The sequence below is a fragment of the Biomphalaria glabrata genome, chromosome 14 (assembly GCF_947242115.1).
Source record: "Biomphalaria glabrata chromosome 14, xgBioGlab47.1, whole genome shotgun sequence".
Lineage (NCBI taxonomy): Eukaryota > Metazoa > Mollusca > Gastropoda > Planorbidae > Biomphalaria > Biomphalaria glabrata.
Window position 1 is genome coordinate 8316053 of NC_074724.1, and position 17949 is coordinate 8334001.

The 17949-nt window shown below is 37.9% G+C and overlaps 2 protein-coding genes across 6 annotated transcripts in view; one reads left to right on the forward strand and one right to left on the reverse strand.

The window, feature by feature from the left end:
• LOC106057693 (beta-1,3-galactosyltransferase 1-like) overlaps positions 1-17949 on the forward strand; it is a 76476-nt gene that overhangs the window by 9130 nt on the left and 49397 nt on the right. The gene's annotated exons all lie outside the window — the stretch shown is intronic.
• LOC106057692 (beta-1,3-galactosyltransferase 5-like) lies at positions 922-5353 on the reverse strand. Of its 3 annotated transcripts, none has more exons than XM_013215010.2 (2): positions 5241-5353; positions 922-2379 (listed from the first exon to the last, which is right to left on the reverse strand). In XM_013215010.2, exons 1-2 carry the CDS (start codon positions 5257-5259, stop codon positions 1223-1225), a joined length of 1176 nt encoding a protein of 391 aa, XP_013070464.2. In that variant the 5' UTR covers positions 5260-5353; the 3' UTR covers positions 922-1222. The 3 variants fall into 3 exon arrangements, with proteins under 3 accessions (XP_013070464.2, XP_055866651.1, XP_055866650.1); XM_056010676.1 differs by lacking the exon at positions 5241-5353 and adding an exon at positions 5188-5240; XM_056010675.1 differs by lacking the exon at positions 5241-5353 and adding an exon at positions 3691-3837.

Consider the following 17949-nt stretch of genomic DNA (forward strand, 5'->3'; position numbering starts at 1 on the left):
TGACATCGCAACGAGTTATTGGTCTATACTGCCGACATGCCGTGACGTCGTAGGTCAGCGTTCAGGCCCTCTATAATGATTGACCTCGATTTAGGTGATCGTTAGAATACATAGGGAACAAACCAAGTCAGTGTAATAATTGTATTTTATACTAAACTTAGAGATATTATTGACCTTGTATATATATATATATATATATATATATATATATATATAGTTCGTCCATCGTGGTTCGATGATGACCACTTTGTCATCCAGGGGGCTGAGGGCTTTGCACTGGGGTTTTATGCCTCCTCATGTGGCTGGTGAGACCTATGTGAGCCCGGAATGTTCGGCCGCACACTGGGCAGGTTATTCCAGCTGGGGCTAGTGTCGTTTCTCTTGCTTTTCTTTTGTGGCGTTTTTCTTCTGCCAGCGTTGTTCTTTTTTCCTCAGCAACCTGTGCGCCAGTTTTCACAGCGCGACGCCATGATGCTCTGTCATGCGCCTCTGTCTCCCAGGTGCCAGGGTCTATGCTGAACGCCTTCAGAGAAGCTTTGAGGGTGTCCCTGAAGCGCTTTCTTTGCCCACCTTGCGAGCGCTTTCCTTCGCTTAATTGGCCATACAAGAGTCGTTTAGGGATGCGGTGGTCTTCCATTCTGTAAACGTGACCTGCCCATCGCAGCTGGGACTGCATCAGGATTGTGTGGATGCTTTGCAGACACGCTCTTCGAAGGACTTCTGTATCTGGTATTTTGTCTTGCCATTTGACATTTAGTATTTTTCTCAGACATGTCATGTTGACCTTATATCGTCGCAATGACAACGTAAAACAGTAGAACAACTTAGAACTCATGTACCGGTATTTAAACATTCCTGAAACAAGGCAAAAACAACGAGTGATTTTAACGAAAAATCCCCAAATAAAAGCAAAGAACAAAAAAAAAATCTTTTGTGTGTTATTAAAACCCATATATATTATGAAAAGTCTTGGTAAACTAATAAGTATGTAATAATCGAATACATCGCATTAGGTTTTAACACTATATTTAGTTGTTCAGTTAAAATATGTAATTAGCTAGAAGTAACTATTGTGTAACATTATTTAATACTCTTTAGAATTGTTTTATATAGGAGACTACATAGTAATTACAAATGGATCTAGTCTTATTACCCCTCCTGGGAAGCACAGATGAGTATCATTATAAATAAAGTCTGATTTCAACAGATCAATACTTTTAAATCAACAAATCGCTGAGTAGTCATTTAACTCGTTGTGTATCTTCGCTAACTCTGAGCTCGTGTACTTGTGGCCTGATATCACTGACTTGATGGAGCACCCTTTAGGTTCAAGCCTGTAGTACACAAATAGCCTAGAGTTGACGATTCTGACACCAGCCTTTTTGGCACAAAGACCCGTTATAAACACGTCTTCAAGCCAGAAAAACGGAACCTCGTTAGAGGCCTTGAACAACTGCATTGCCGCATCGACGGTCATGGCGTACGCTGTCCCGGAGACGTACATGGGATATTCACTTTCCTTGTACAAGTCGTAAGGTGTGTACCACTTTGAAGTACCATCCCTTATCGGACTAGCAGAACTGTAGACAAACCCTGTCAGAAAAATGCTTTTCAATTCTTCCAACTTTTGCATATCCTTTAAAGTTGTGACTAAAAACGGAACATTGACGTAGACATCATCGTCAGACTTGAGGAGAAATCTGCTCCCTCGACAACGCTGGCTGACCCATTGCAGAATTGAGATAGACTTCAGCGTTAAGTTTCGGTAGTTGTCTACGAAGTTCGCCTGGAGAACGTCGCCGAATATTTTGGCCTCATTCTCAACAAGTGACTGCGTCGATTCAAACGGCTCAGTGGAGGGGTCTTCCGAGCCGAGGAAAAAGAAAAGTCTGGCACTGTTTCCCTTGTCTTTGGCATAGCTGCCCCACGTCTGCCGTATGGCCTGCCTCTGGACGAAGTTGTCTCTGCTGGACATGACACACATGACCAGCTCTACGTCCAAACAACGCTGCTCGGGTGTGATAACATACTGGTCGTCTTGGCTGCTGGAACCATTCACGAGAATCTGTATAAGGTCTGCGGACGCTAAGTTGGAATCATTACTTGGGCTAGGATAGTCTGATCCAGCTCTGTGAAATACAGGAACCTTGGCTGAGTCGACACTGTCTTGGTCCGTTGAATATTTGTGCGTAGTTTGTGCAACGTTATTTTTATTGTTGTCCCCAAAGTCAGCGATGAGAATCATTTGGGACCTTTCGGAGCTAGAGATGATGATCAGATTGGACACGTTGTACATGATGATGTTCGTCAACAACGTTATAACAGCCAGGACCACGACCACAGTGGTGGTTTTCCACATATGTAATCCAGATTTCAACCCTGTGGAAGATAATTCATAAACTAATATTTAAAAATAACATTAAGGGAGACTACTTGCCCCCTAATAACTAGTAGGAAAAAAAAGACGATTATCATTCTTGCATTTTAAAATGATTTTTGCTTTTCTTAAAATAAAAATAGTTATAAATATAATAATATATTTAAAATGATTCCTGTTTTTCAAATAATAATAATAATAATACTAACGGTTTTAGGGTTGACACTAAATGTACAAAGTCAGTGTCTCACATGGATGATTTAAAGATATATGTAGAGAACGCGGAAAAGTAGCACTAGGAGGTACCTCTCATAAAACGCTCTAGTAACGATATCTGCGTATTTTTTAAGTTGGATAAATGTAGTATCATAAAAATAAAAAGGGCAAGGCAGCCAACACCGACATTGCATTTGAAGGAATCGAAGAACTGAACTCTGCCTTCCTTTTTAAATATCTTTGAATAAACCAGAATGCCACGATAAACCATAAAAAATTAAAAGAAGACTTTCTTGGCAAATACAAGCAGAGAGTAAATAAAATTCTCAACACAAAACTGTCTGGAAGCAACCTCATCACTGCAATAAACAGCTGGGCCGTCACAGTGCTCCTTTACAAAGTGGCTATCATCAAATGGATTGACAACGACCTACATGACCTTGACAGACTCACGAGGAAATTACTAAGCAAACTTCGATGTTTGCATCCCAAGTCCTCCACCATAAGGCTATACCTGCCCAGGAAGTATGGAGGCCGTGGATTGCAGAACATCTTCAAACTGTTAAAGACGCAAGTTTCAAAAATACGATCAAAACTGCATGCCTCCAGCAATGAACTAGTTTCCTTCCTACACAAATACGACTATGATGCAAATCCTCTGAGCCTAAACAATGTTGATGTTAATGTCGGTCTTGACGACGTAGGACATGAGATACATCAATGGGAAGAAATGACACTCCACGGAAAATTCAGGGCTGTTTTAGATGGGAACAACATTGACAAGGCTGCTTCCTTAGCATGGCTCAAAGCTGGTGATCTCTACCCTGAAACTGAAGCCCTTGTTACAGATATACAGAACAGTGTAATTAGGACAAAAAATTACGAGAAGCATATCCTAAAACTCAATATTGTTGACAAATGCCGAAAATCTGGAAATATGGATGAGTCAATTGAACACATAATGGCAGGATGTTCAGCCCTATCATAATCTGCCTACCTAGGTCGCCATAACCAAGTTGCATAGCTAATACACCATCACTTGGCTTTGACACACTATTTGATCGGTAAGAAAACTCCTCCTTATTACAAATACTCACCACAAGAGGTTCTCGAATCTACGGATCATCTACTGTACTGGAATAGGCCTATTTTGACTGATTTTAATCGCCCTGATTTGCTGCTCATCGATAAAAAAGAAAACGCCGCTACCATTATTGACATTGCCGTACCACTGTCTCATAATTTAAAAAAAAACTGATCTGGAAAAACAACGAAAAGCGTTTATGGAAATTATCTAAAACAACAATATACCCTCATTGTTATACCAACCAAAGGGATAATAACAACTGACTTCACAGATACCTTCAAGGCCCTTAACATTCCTAGGAACATTCTTGTTGCCTGTCAGAGGGCGGTACTTCTGCAGACCTGCCACATCACCAGAAAATTCATCGGTGGAAACTAATAAAGGGACTATGATGAATTTTGTTTCCCTTTAACGAAACTCGACCCTGTCTGCATCAGAGAATTAATACTCGTTCTTTTCTAACATAATAATAATAATAATAATAATAACTCGAATAACAAGTACATTTAAATTTTTCATTTATCTCACACAAGCACAATGCTATAATTAAACTTTATATTATACTGAAAAACCATTTCATACACCATACATTCTTCTTCTTCTGGAAACTGTCAAGTAGAGTTGAGCCTTCGGCTCTTGGAACTCTAGGCCAGCAAAAGTGAACAAGAGCTCTCTCTCACCGGCTTGAATGAGAACAGTGTAAACTGTTCTGTCTGGCGGGTGGGTCACACTAAGACCCCTGCCATGTTCCTTTTTCTATACCAGGCTAACCGTGCGGGACACGCCATTTATGTAACGGCCCATTGAGTAACAGCGCCTGGATTGTGACAAGGTTGTGGGAGCTTTTTTACAACTCTTTTCTCGCACCCCCTTAGGCACCCCACGGGAGTCTTGTTTTGCTACCCTTTATCGTAATCGTTTCCTCCTACGATCGTTTCCACCCGGGCGCCACTATGAGGCAGGGTAGCATGCCCGGGACACCATACATATGTGCTCCATTCTACCCTTACCCACCTATTAGTATGGATTCAGTTTCTTTACGCGCAAAAGTGATGAACACCCAGTTGGGAATATTCAAGCAAAGAACGCCTTAAAATGATTGGTTTTGAAGATTATGGTTCAGTGTTTTATGTATAATTGCTACTTTACTTTTGAGTCTTCTGTCCTGAAGGCTTTCTAAATTTAGTGATTTTACTAAAGGTGTTACTCTAGTCAAATGTGAATAACTGTTAGCGAATACATTATTTTAACTGTATACAATTCTTATTTTTTCTTTAGACCCTTTACGATCGATTCGCGGAACCCTGGAATACGAGGACCACAGTTTGAGAACGACTTTCTTAAAAGAGAATTTTTCATTTAGATCTATTTGATTTTTTTATATATTTTTAAACTATATTAAAACTTTTTTTTCTCACAAAAACATAACTGAGGTTTACAAAGTATCACTATATTCACCCTAAAATGCTATTTAAAGAGTTTAAGGTATTAGCATCTAGATGTACACCTTTAAATTAGATCTATTAGCTAGAATTATAAGGAAGATCCACATCTACTTACGATCTGTGTTGTCTTTCATTTTTTTTTTCCTTTTTCGGAACAGGAAATAGAAAATCCGGAAATTACTGGCGCAGATATTGATGACGATATAAGGGTATTTTTAAAAAAAGAAAAGATTGTAATTACGTCATCAAGTTTGAATAAAAAATACCAATGTTAAAGTCTTCGATCCCGAAGATTACGAATGAGTGCATTGTTCACAAGGCTACGCAAAGCCAGTTGTGACCTGTATAATTTTCCACATCTTTTTTTTTGTTTTTTTATTATCTATTTAGAGAACATATCTTCCAGATTTCTTGTTTTGTGATTAAATAAAATACCTTTGTTGAACAATATTTTAATTGAAGAGAGAATTCTTAAGCTTTTCAAGCCTTTACAGTGAGTCTAGGTGTTTTAAAAAAAGTCAGCCTTGGTCACTATTAATACCAGTGCAGGATATAAGTATAGGCTTAACCTTTACCTTTACCTATCCCTTAGTCTGTTGGACCGTTGGGGCACTATGCCAGATTTGTCGACCGTACAAGCTATACCTTAGGGCCCCCACTTTTTTTTCGGGCTCCCACCAAGAAAAAAAGTGCCATAGTTAGTTTGTTATCAACAATAATAATAAAGCCCCCTAATGTGAAATAAGGGAAGTGCGGTGTCTGAATGTTAAGCGCTTAACTTCCATCGAGATTCGAATGCTGGTGATGACTGGGATTTTTTTTATTTCGGTATCTTTGGGGCGCCTCTTAAAAAGAGAGGTCAACTAAATGTCAATGAAACGTAATTGTCTACACAATGTCAATAAGAAGTTGTGGGACATCTCAATGCTAACAGTGTCTGTTAGGATGAAAAGGGGGAGAGGGGGGATAACAAGTAAAGTATAGAGAGGGGGGATAAGTAAAGTGGAGAGAGGGGGGATAACAAGTCTTATGCTCCAATCAGAACTATTCTCATGCGAGGTCACACTACTGCAGATAAAACAGGGGGGGGGGGGGGTAGCAGAATGAGCCCGTTCTCATACTGAAGTAAAGTACTTGTTTACATAAGGATAAGAGGAAGGGGAGCTAACAAAGCCTTTTCATTTTAAAGAGTAGGGGAGTTAACTGATTTTAGGATAAGGGGAAATAAAATTATAAACGAGCGCTCAATCAAATAGCACGTACTATTGAAGCGTAGCTGCTTATAGAATGATAAATAGGAAGCGGAGGCCACTGAACATCTCTTAATCTCCAAAGGTCTGACTCCCAGGATTTGTGTAATCAATGAGTCAAAGCATAACATCAAATTTAAAATTAATATGAGTCATTTGAAAGACCCGGTGTCAAGAGAGATGACTCTCAGAGATAATATATATAGCCGGAGATGATTCCTTTTCTCATTTCCTATGAACTCAAAGATATCTGTAAAGTCCAATTCTCATTTTAAAAAGCCAACCACACACAAGGCATTGGTTAGTTGGGTCTACTCCAGATAAGCCTGCTTCTTCTCGCAGCCTTTTGATAGCTCAGCCTTGTTTCTTGAGACTCCGACACTCCACGCCATGAGGAGCTATCGAGAGCTAGTGTTTCCCAGTCGTTGATGTCAATATCACACTTCTTGAGGGAGCTCTTAAGGGTGTCTTTGCATCGTTTATTTTGACCCCTCCCCACGAGAACGCTTTCCTGCACACAGCTCCCCATTGTAAAATCACTAAATTTAGAAAGCCTTCAGGAGAGAAGACTCAAAGTGCTATTGGAGCATGGAGTGGGTTGCTAGAGCCAGCCAGGAAAACCAATGACTTGGAAGAATTAAGTCATTGGATAAAATCCATGACAAGATGCATGCCGCGTAAGACGTAATCATCTTCTTTTTTGAAGTAACGTCTGTATTTTATAAGATAAGATATTGAGTACGTGTTCCACGTCCATTTAAATTGGGACCTTTTTGCTGAGGCGTAGATACTGTTTATATGTGGCAACTGAAGGATTTCAATGTCTGATATGCGGTCAAACCAGTTCACCTGGTTTATCTTTCTTAGCGTTGGTAGAAGAAGCTTAGCTTTTTGATTTGGCGGGAATATAGTGCCAAGGACTCTGATGCGTATGAGAATGAAGGGTAGACTACAGCAATGTAGACCTTTCTAAATAGTGTCAGTACATCCCTTTCTAAATAGTGTCAGTACATCCCTTTCTAAATAGTTTCAGTACATCCCTTTCTAATTATTTCCAGTACATCCCTTTCTAAATAGTTACAGTACATCCCATTCTAAATAGTTTCAGTACATCCCTTTCTAAATAGTGTCAGTACATCCCTTTCTAAATAGTGTCAGTACATCCCTTTCTAAATAGTGTCAGTACATCCCTTTCTAAATAGTGTCAGTACATCCCTTTCTAAATAGTGTCAGTACATCCCTTTCTAATTATTTCCAGTACATCCCTTTCTAAATAGTTTCAGTACATCCCTTTCTAGCCTACATAGTTTCAGTACATCCCTTTCTAAATAGTTTCAGTACATCCCTTTCTAAATAGTTTCAGTACATCCCTTTCTAAATAGTGTCAGTACATCCCTTTCTAAATAGTGCCAGTACACCCCTTTCTAAATAGTGTCAGTACATCCCTTTCTAAATAGTGCCAGTACATCCCTTTCTAAATAGTTTCAGTACATCCCTTTCTAAATAGTTTCAGTACATCCCTTTCTAAATAGTGTCAGTACATCCCTTTCTAAATAGTGTCAGTACATCCCTTTCTAATTATTTCCAGTACATCCCTTTCTAAATAGTTTCAGTACATCCCTTTCTAAATAGTGCCAGTACATCCCTTTCTAAATAGTTTCAGTACATCCCTTTCTAAATAGTCCCAGTACATCCCTTTCTAAATAGTGTCAGTACATCCCTTTCTAAATAGTGTCAGTACATCCCTTTCTAAATAGTTTCAGTACATCCCTTTCTAAATAGTGTCAGTACATCCCTTTCTAAATAGTGTCAGTACATCCCTTTCTAAATAGTGTCAGTACATCCCTTTCTAAATAGTGTCAGTACATCCCTTTCTAAATAGTGTCAGTACATCCCTTTCTAATTATTTCCAGTACATCCCTTTCTAAATAGTTTCAGTACATCCCTTTCTAAATAGTGTCAGTACATCCCTTTCTAAATAGTTTCAGTACATCCCTTTCTAATTATTTCCAGTACATCCCTTTCTAAATAGTTACAGTACATCCCATTCTAAATAGTTTTAGTACATCCCTTTCTAAATAGTTTCAGTACATCCCTTTCTACATAGTTTCAGTACATCCCTTTCTAAATAGTTTCAGTACATCCCTTTCTAAATAGTGTCAGTACATCCCTTTCTAAATAGTGTCAGTACATCTCTTTCTAAATAGTGTCAGTACATCCCTTTCTAAATAGTGTCAGTACATCTCTTTCTAAATAGTGTCAGTACATCCCTTTCTAAATAGTGTCAGTACATCTCTTTCTAAATAGTGTCAGTACATCCCTTTCTAAATAGAGTCAGTACATCCCTTTCTAAATAGAGTCAGTACATTCTTTTATGAATAGTGTCAGTACATCCCTTTCTGAATAGTGTCAGTACATCCCTTTCTAAATAGTTTCAGTACATCCCTTTCTAAATAGTGTCAGTACATCTCTTTCTAAATAGTGTCATTAAACACCTTTCTAAATAGTGTCAGTACATCCCTTTCTAAATAGAGTCAGTACATCTCTTTCTAAATAGTGTCATTAAACACCTTTCTAAATAGTGTCAGTACATCCCTTTCTAAATAGAGTCAGTACATCCCTTTCTAAATAGTGTCATTAAACACCTTTCTAAATAGAGTCAGTACATCCCTTTCTAAATAGAGTCAGTACATCCCTTTCTAAATAGTGTCATTAAACACCTTTCTAAATAGTGTCAGTACATCCCTTTCTAAATAGTTTCAGTACATCCCTTTCTAAATAGTGTCAGTATATCTCTTTATAAATAGTGTCAGTACAGTTAAAAGAAAAATGTGGACGACGCCTGTAGGTATGCATTACATAAAGAACTGAATATAATATACACATATAAACGCTGGGGAAGTGTATGGTAGTGAATAACTTGAAGAAGAATTTTACTAACGTTATATCAATCAATATTAATTGAATAGCTCCATAAACACGAGGTGAACATATATAGTTTTTTACCATTGTGTAGCCTACATCTGGTCAATATCCATGTACTGAGTGCATAAATAAATATCAATAACTAAAATATATATTGACATACAGGTAAAATAACAAGAGAACATCAATAAAAATATATTTGTATATTTACGCTCTGGCAGAATTAGTTTTTGAAACGTGTCGCTAAGGCTGTATCGCTATCAATACTTAAGGATCGCTAAAAATCAAGCTTGTACTAAATAATGGAACAGTTCCCTGGGACATTCTTTCATTAACTCTATTGTATTGTTTCCTAATCTCTTCTTTATGTATTGTAAAATAAAAAAAAAATAAAGGAACATTATGTAACAATTGAGTCAATCAATATAGAATGTTTCGTTGTTAATGACACCTTTCAATGACGCTGCCGCAAAAGAAAAGAAACCTTAATGCAATGACAAAGTGGAGTCTAAATTGTACATTTATAAATGAAAGCAAGTCAAACGTACACGAATTATTCTATGATATAACAATTTTCTACAAGCGGGACAGCTGGATAAGGAGGGTGGGGGGGCAAATGCGAGCAATTTTTATGTTTCTCATATAGAGGAATAAATGAAATGAGATAACATTGTAAGAGGACATTATTTTTTTCTTTTTCGTACTTTCTTTCTTTCTTCTTCTTCATGCTCATCATTATACCCTAACCCTATGACTAGTCTCTATATCTGAGATGAACTACTCATGGCTTTCCGGAACAAGGCTCTCCCTACAATTTGCCTTTCAAAATTGTAATTGTATCTTGTTTGGGCACATCTATCAAGCATGCACTATTTGGGGACATAGCCGTCTCCATTTCTTGACACTCCTCAAAGGAACGTTTTGAGTTTTCGTAGTTCTAGGTTTCAGTTTCCTGAATATTTATTGTCTTTTTCTTTTTTTCTTTTTATACTCCAGGGCGGAAATGTATGTTTAAATCAAGCATTCACTATATTAAACACTCATGCATTTGAACATTCACAATTTGTCATACATCCGGGTAAGTGTTTACATTCTTCATCGTGCCCAGATTTATAGGCTTGAAAATTACCGATCATGTGTCAAGCTTCATTATTGGAGATTTACAGACCTGTAATCTAATCCATACATCCTCATGCTCCTTGGTGTATCCGGTTTATCAAGAATACGGAAGTGTGGATAAGCAAAGTATTAAAAAAAACTACAATAATTTATGTGCGCTTATTCCAACACTAGAATCAAATACTTTACTGTGTTCGTTCAATTAATAGACCAAGTAATATTTCAAATACAGTTAAAAACTGTTATCTTTCAATGTGGCGTCCTTTTTGCATTATTTTGTCTGTTTCTTTATTTTATATCTTTCCCAATTTTACTCTTTTCATTTTCTTAACTTTTTTTTTAGACTTCCATTATATAACCACCACATTTCCTCATATCACTTCACTACTTTGTCTTTGTTACTAAATTTTGGTTTTGCTAAAGGAACGTAAAGGGCATCTTAACGGGGATGTAACAAAATGAAGCAATGCTGATTCAGTTTTAGACAATGTCAGACTATCGTCCTGTTTAAAATTTAATATGATGAAGATGATCCTGCCAGTTTGTATGAAATAAGTACTGAAAGCCAAATATCAATATTTAATAAGCGAATGTCATGGCCTGGCGATTCGAGCTTTGGTTGGAAAACAGTCTTTTTCTAGGTGTGGGTACCTATATTTCCATGTTTTTTCTTTTATCTTCTATAAGTATTTCGTCCCCTTGCAAATTCGCATGTAACTATACAGACCAATCCTGGAAACACAGCTGCGGTCACAGGTCATTTGTAATCACCAAACGCTGTTGTTCTTTTACCCTTCTTTCTACTTGTGATGTGTATGTCATCTACTGTTCGCGGCCTTTCCTTTATGCCTTCTCTCTCTCCATGTGGTTCAATCCAGAACTTCTTTTTCCTCTTGTCGATTTTGAAAAGCCTTATGTCGCGTTTTCATACCTCAGTAGATCTTCAAAATGTATGACCAGCGGCTCTTTATTCTTGTATTAGATCGCCATAAAAATTGTCTTGTGGAAGTCTACCTTTTGGCATGTGAACGTGACCAGCCAAGGCGTCTGCTGATAACAGCGCGGATATCCTGGCACCCTTCTCTTCGAAGCACATTCTCATTGGTTATTTTATCTTGCCACCTTATTTTAAAAATTCCGCTTTAAGCATCATAAGTGGAAGATATATTCAGCTTGACCATGTGTAACTACTGTTTAGCAGAATGCTCATTACACAGATGCGGTAGACTAGGGCTTTGGAATTGGTAGTCAACAAAGTATTGTGCCACACCTTTTTTTCTGCAGCCGTAAACTTGTTGACCATTGCTTTGGCTATCATGTTGGTAATGTCTTTATCCATCGTTAGAGATGCTGGAGCCAAGATAACAGAGAAGGTCAACGATTTCCACTGATGGGCTATTAATGATCACGTGGGGTGCTGTGTTTGTGTTTTGAACTAGTTTTTTTGGTCTTACTTTATCTAAGCTGTCAACCAGCGTCTGAAGCTAAATAGCAGATTAAGCAACAATAGCTTCATCACCAGCGTAGATTAATTCCCTTATTCGAACATTTGTAAATTTTTTTTTTGCCCTCAATATAGAAAAACTTGATTGGACAGACCAAACGACAGACAGACAATTAAATGAAGTTTCAAAGTATACAATACATGCTGAGCTAACAAGAAGAGACACGCTTTGTCCAATATTCAATTGAGCGAATTACGCATTCATGGAATAGTTGATAGTCTTTTCTTAGTAAAAAGTTGATAGTCTTTTCTCAGTAAAAAGTTGATAGCCTTTTCATAGTAAAAAGTTGATTGTCTTTTCTTGGCAAAAAGTTGACAGTCTTTTCTTGGCAAAAAGTTGACAGTCTTTTCTTAGTAAAAAGTTGATTGTCTTTTCTTAGTAAAAAGTTGATTGTCTTTTCTTAGTTATTTATGTTTTAAACTTAAGAAAAAAAAAACTTGAATATAAACACTCTTACATTCCCTGGCTCTATATCGGACAGTTTTGTAGTAAGTAGTATTGTGTATCTCCTGCCTAAAGCTCATTGACATTCACTTAATGGACTAATCAATCATATATATATTTTAAATTTTGTATTTCTCTCTCGTTCTCTGTCTCTCTTTCGTGGTATTGGTGCTATGACAGTTCGCGTAGCTAAATCCCTCTAACAGCTGTTCTTACTAAGATACCCAGAGAATAAAGCAAAGCCTTAACTCTTTCTCTTCTAACTGACGATATCAGCTTGGTATATTCTAACTGACATTAGTTTTAACGTTTCCAATGTTAGCATATTAAACTCCGTTGAGTACCTTGACTCACAAAGACATAAGACTCATTAAGGCTCTAGATATTTTTTTCCATTGTCCTTGGCACTTTAAATGTTATCCGAACTTTATTTTTTAATATATCCATCATGTAATATTAATTTCCGTGAAATTGTAAGTTAAATGAATATGTAGTGACAAAAAGACACCATTTTTATATTCACCGGGAGACGAGGCTCACTTTGACAGCATATAACATGCCTACCCGAGTACGCTATTCTGCCTCTTAATAGGTAACTGTTACGTTCCTTTCTAAGACTCTTTGAACAGTACATTAACACTAAAACAACAACGTCATCGTTTAGAACTCATTTTAATGTCCATAAACACTAGAACACTATTTCGTTTCTATTTCTCCATTTTGGTTCTCATCTCCTTTCAACACGCATTCGCACTGTTTCAAATTTACACCAACATGCGCACGTAACACCCCCCTCCCCCTTATTCAACAAGTTCGATGTACATCGAACGTCCAAAATACAAATTACTCAATACATTATCAGACTATTCCAAGCTTAAAAAAATTCTAAATTCTCTGTAACCTACAGAACCATAATGTAATAACCAAACAAAATCATACACAATGTCATGTTAACACCAATACATTTTAATAACATATTAATAATTATATTCATCACATTAATAACTGTTATTATGAGCAATTAAAACAACTTCTGTTAACATATATCTATCATTGATTTGCTAAACAAAATTGTATAACATTTCATTCATACAACTCCCCACTCATAATTCCATGCCTGTACAAAACACCCTCATTCCAGCCGCAATCAAATAGTTCACAAACAAAGTCCACCTTGCTCCATGCATATTGAAACAAACACAGTCCGACTTGCTCCATGCATATTGTAACAAACACAGTCCACCTTGCTCCATGCATATTGTAACAAACACAGTCCACCTTGCTCCATGCATATTGTAACAAACACAGTCCGACTTGCTCCATGCATATTGTAACAAACACAGTCCACCTTGCTCCATGCATATTGTAACAAACACAGTCCACCTTGCTCCATGCATATTGTAACAAACAGAGTCCACCTTGCTCCATGCATATTGTAACAAACACAGTCCACCTTGCTCCATGCATATTGTAACAAACACAGTCCGACTTGCTCCATGCATATTGTAACAAACACAGTCCGACTTGCTCCATGCATATTGTAACAAACACAGTCCGACTTGCTCCATGCATATTGTAACAAACAAAGTCCACCTTGCTCCATGCATATTGTAACAAACACAGTCCGACTTGCTCCATCCATATTGTAACAAACACAGTCCGACTTGCTCCATGCATATTGTAACAAACACAGTCCACCTTGCTCCATGCATATTGTAACAAACACAGTCCGACTTGCTCCATGCATATTGTAACAAACACAGTCCGACTTGCTCCATGCATATTGTAACAAACACAGTCCGACTTGCTCCATGCATATTGTAACAAACACAGTCCACCTTGCTCCATGCATATTGTAACAAACACAGTCCGACTTGCTCCATGCATATTGTAACAAACACAGTCCACCTTGCTCCATGCATATTGTAACAAACACAGTCCACCTTGCTCCATGCATATTGTAACAAACACAGTCCGACTTGCTCCATGCATATTGTAACAAACACAGTCCGACTTGCTCCATGCATATTGTAACAAACACAGTCCGACTTGCTCCATGCATATTGTAACAAACACAGTCCACCTTGCTCCATGCATATTGTAACAAACACAGTCCGACTTGCTCCATGCATATTGTAACAAACACAGTCCACCTTGCTCCATGCATATTGTAACAAACACAGTCCGACTTGCTCCATGCATATTGTAACAAACACAGTCCGACTTGCTCCATGCATATTGTAACAAACACAGTCCACCTTGCTCCATGCATATTGTAACAAACACAGTCCGACTTGCTCCATGCATATTGTAACAAACACAGTCCACCTTGCTCCATGCATATTGTAACAAACACAGTCCACCTTGCTCCATGCATATTGTAACAAACACAGTCCGACTTGCTCCATGCATATTGTAACAAACACAGTCCGACTTGCTCCATGCATATTGTAACAAACACAGTCCACCTTGCTCCATGCATATTGTAACAAACACAGTCCGACTTGCTCCATGCATATTGTAACAAACACAGTCCACCTTGCTCCATGCATATTGTAACAAACACAGTCCACCTTGCTCCATGCATATTGTAACAAATACAGTCCGACTTGCTCCATGCATATTGTAACAAACACAGTCCACCTTGCTCCATGCATATTGTAACAAACACAGTCCACCTTGCTCCATGCATATTGTAACAAACACAGTCCGACTTGCTCCATGCATATTGTAACAAACACAGTCCACCTTGCTCCATGCATATTGTAACAAACACAGTCCGACTTGCTCCATGCATATTGTAACAAACACAGTCCGACTTGCTCCATGCATATTGTAACAAACACAGTCCACCTTGCTCCATGCATATTGTAACAAACACAGTCCGACTTGCTCCATGCATATTGTAACAAACACAGTCCACCTTGCTCCATGCATATTGTAACAAACACAGTCCACCTTGCTCCATGCATATTGTAACAAACACAGTCCGACTTGCTCCATGCATATTGTAACAAACACAGTCCGACTTGCTCCATGCATATTGTAACAAACACAGTCCACCTTGCTCCATGCATATTGTAACAAACACAGTCCGACTTGCTCCATGCATATTGTAACAAACACAGTCCACCTTGCTCCATGCATATTGTAACAAACACAGTCCACCTTGCTCCATGCATATTGTAACAAACACAGTCCGACTTGCTCCATGCATATTGTAACAAACACAGTCCACCTTGCTCCATGCATATTGTAACAAACACAGTCCACCTTGCTCCATGCATATTGTAACAAACACAGTCCGACTTGCTCCATGCATATTGTAACAAACACAGTCCACCTTGCTCCATGCATATTGTAACAAACACAGTCCACCTTGCTCCATGCATATTGTAACAAACACAGTCCACCTTGCTCCATGCATATTGTAACAAACACAGTCCGACTTGCTCCATGCATATTGTAACAAACACAGTCCGACTTGCTCCATGCATATTGTACTCCCAACAATCTGACTCACAACACTCCTAATACCATAGATTTAACCCAATGCTATTTAACTCTTAGTATCATCAGGCGTATATAAAATGATTCTAGTCTTGACGTTTCTACCACACCATTTCGATAATTTTCTTACAAATGTAGATTGAATATAATAATTATAATCAAACAAAATCACACACAAAAATAAATACATTGTGCAAAATCTACGTATCTACTTTCCACTACTTATACTCGTTTACATTTCCTATGTAGCCTTTAGTAAACTTCTATAAAGTAGTAGCCTTAACCTATATGAATATGTAACAACAATATCCAATTCATTACACATATATTTATTCATTGTAGAATAGAAAAATAATTAGTGTCCATCATTCCCTCCTTTTCTAATCCTATCTATACAATTCTAACATTATTGACATGCCATCCTTTCCGCTTCCCTACTTTGCAATGATGTCCCGTGGTGATCCCACTACAGAATGATCTAACTGTACTGTTTACTACCCTGTTACTATCCCTCTCTTTTCTCGTATACACCTCTCCACTATTGTACCTTAATTCCTTAATTCTGATTAACTGTTGACACTGTCTTCTAGTATGCCCCCTTCTCCCACAATTAAAGCATAAGATGTATGACTTTGTACGTCTGTCTGTGGGTTTATATCGCTTTCCCTGTACCACTGATTGCCTTACTTTACTTTGATTTGGACCCATTCCAATTGCATTGCTTTCTACCTTATCTGTTAACTCTTTCTTTTCGTGCTCTCTGCTACCCATGTCATCTGATATATGGGATCTTGTGTCTTCTTCCACATCCCCCTTTTTACCTCGAGTAGAATTTATCCCATAATATTTCTTCCAATTCTCAATCTCCCTTTCTGAACATATTTTCACCCCATGAATGTTCCCAATAATTAAATCTATCTCACCCTGATCTACAACACAAGCTTCTACTGTCCCCTTAACATACTGTGTGTCTATACTAACTTTAGCAATCGGTAATTGTACAATATTCCCGTTAAACATAACACACTTCCTAGATTCGCCTGTATATTCATGGTCTTCCACTAAATTCTTATTCACTCCAATAATAGTGCTCCCTGTATCCCTGATGGTCTTGGCTGCCTTGTTTCCTATGAATGTCTGAAAAATCTCCAATGTTCCAGTATCAGATGATAATGATAAGCCTTGTTCTATACCACCTTTCTCCCAGTCCTTTCTTTCCTGTCTTTTTCCTTGATATCTTCCGTTGCGGCTATCGTATTGTCTTTTATTTATACCACGTCTATAATGTCTATCCTGTATCTCCTTTGTTCTGTAAGAGCTATTCTGTGTCTTACATGTTCTGTTAAAGGCAACTATTTCTTCTATATCACTGGCTCTAGATAATTTCTTCTCAGGATGTGCCACTTTATAAGCCCTTATCAGTCTTACTATGTCTTCTATGGATTTCGGTTTCCTCTCCTTCCAGCTCCAATAACCTCCCCTCTTCTTTCAACGCTGCTACCTCAGCCTTGTCTGCCATTTTCTATTGCTACTAATCAAATTAAATAGTATCCTGTCGCTAGATCTAGACTTTAATATCTCTACTGTCTGTTGACAGGAGATCCACTGTGTATAAAGGACTACGTAGGTTTTACCTTTACGTTGGGCGCCACTTGTTACGTTCCTTTCTAAGATGAGACTCTTTGAACAGTACATGAACACTAAAACAACAACCTCATCGTTGAGAACTCATTTAATGTCCATCAACACTAAAACACTATTTCGTTTCTATTTCTCCATTTTGGTTCTCCTCTCCTTTCAACACGCATTCGCACTGTTCCACATTTACACTAACATGCGCACGTAACAGTAACCAAGCTATAATACTCAGAAAGACACAAAGATAAAGGCACATTCCTCGTCCCATATGCTAGGACAAATTTGTACAAATATTCCTTCTTCCCTAGTGCTATTAGAGCACGGAATGGGTTGCCTGAGCTAGTCAGGAAAACCAGTGACTGGTAGAATTTAAGTCATTGGTTAATATGCATGACTAAATGCATGACGCGTAGGAAGTAATCATCTTCTTTTT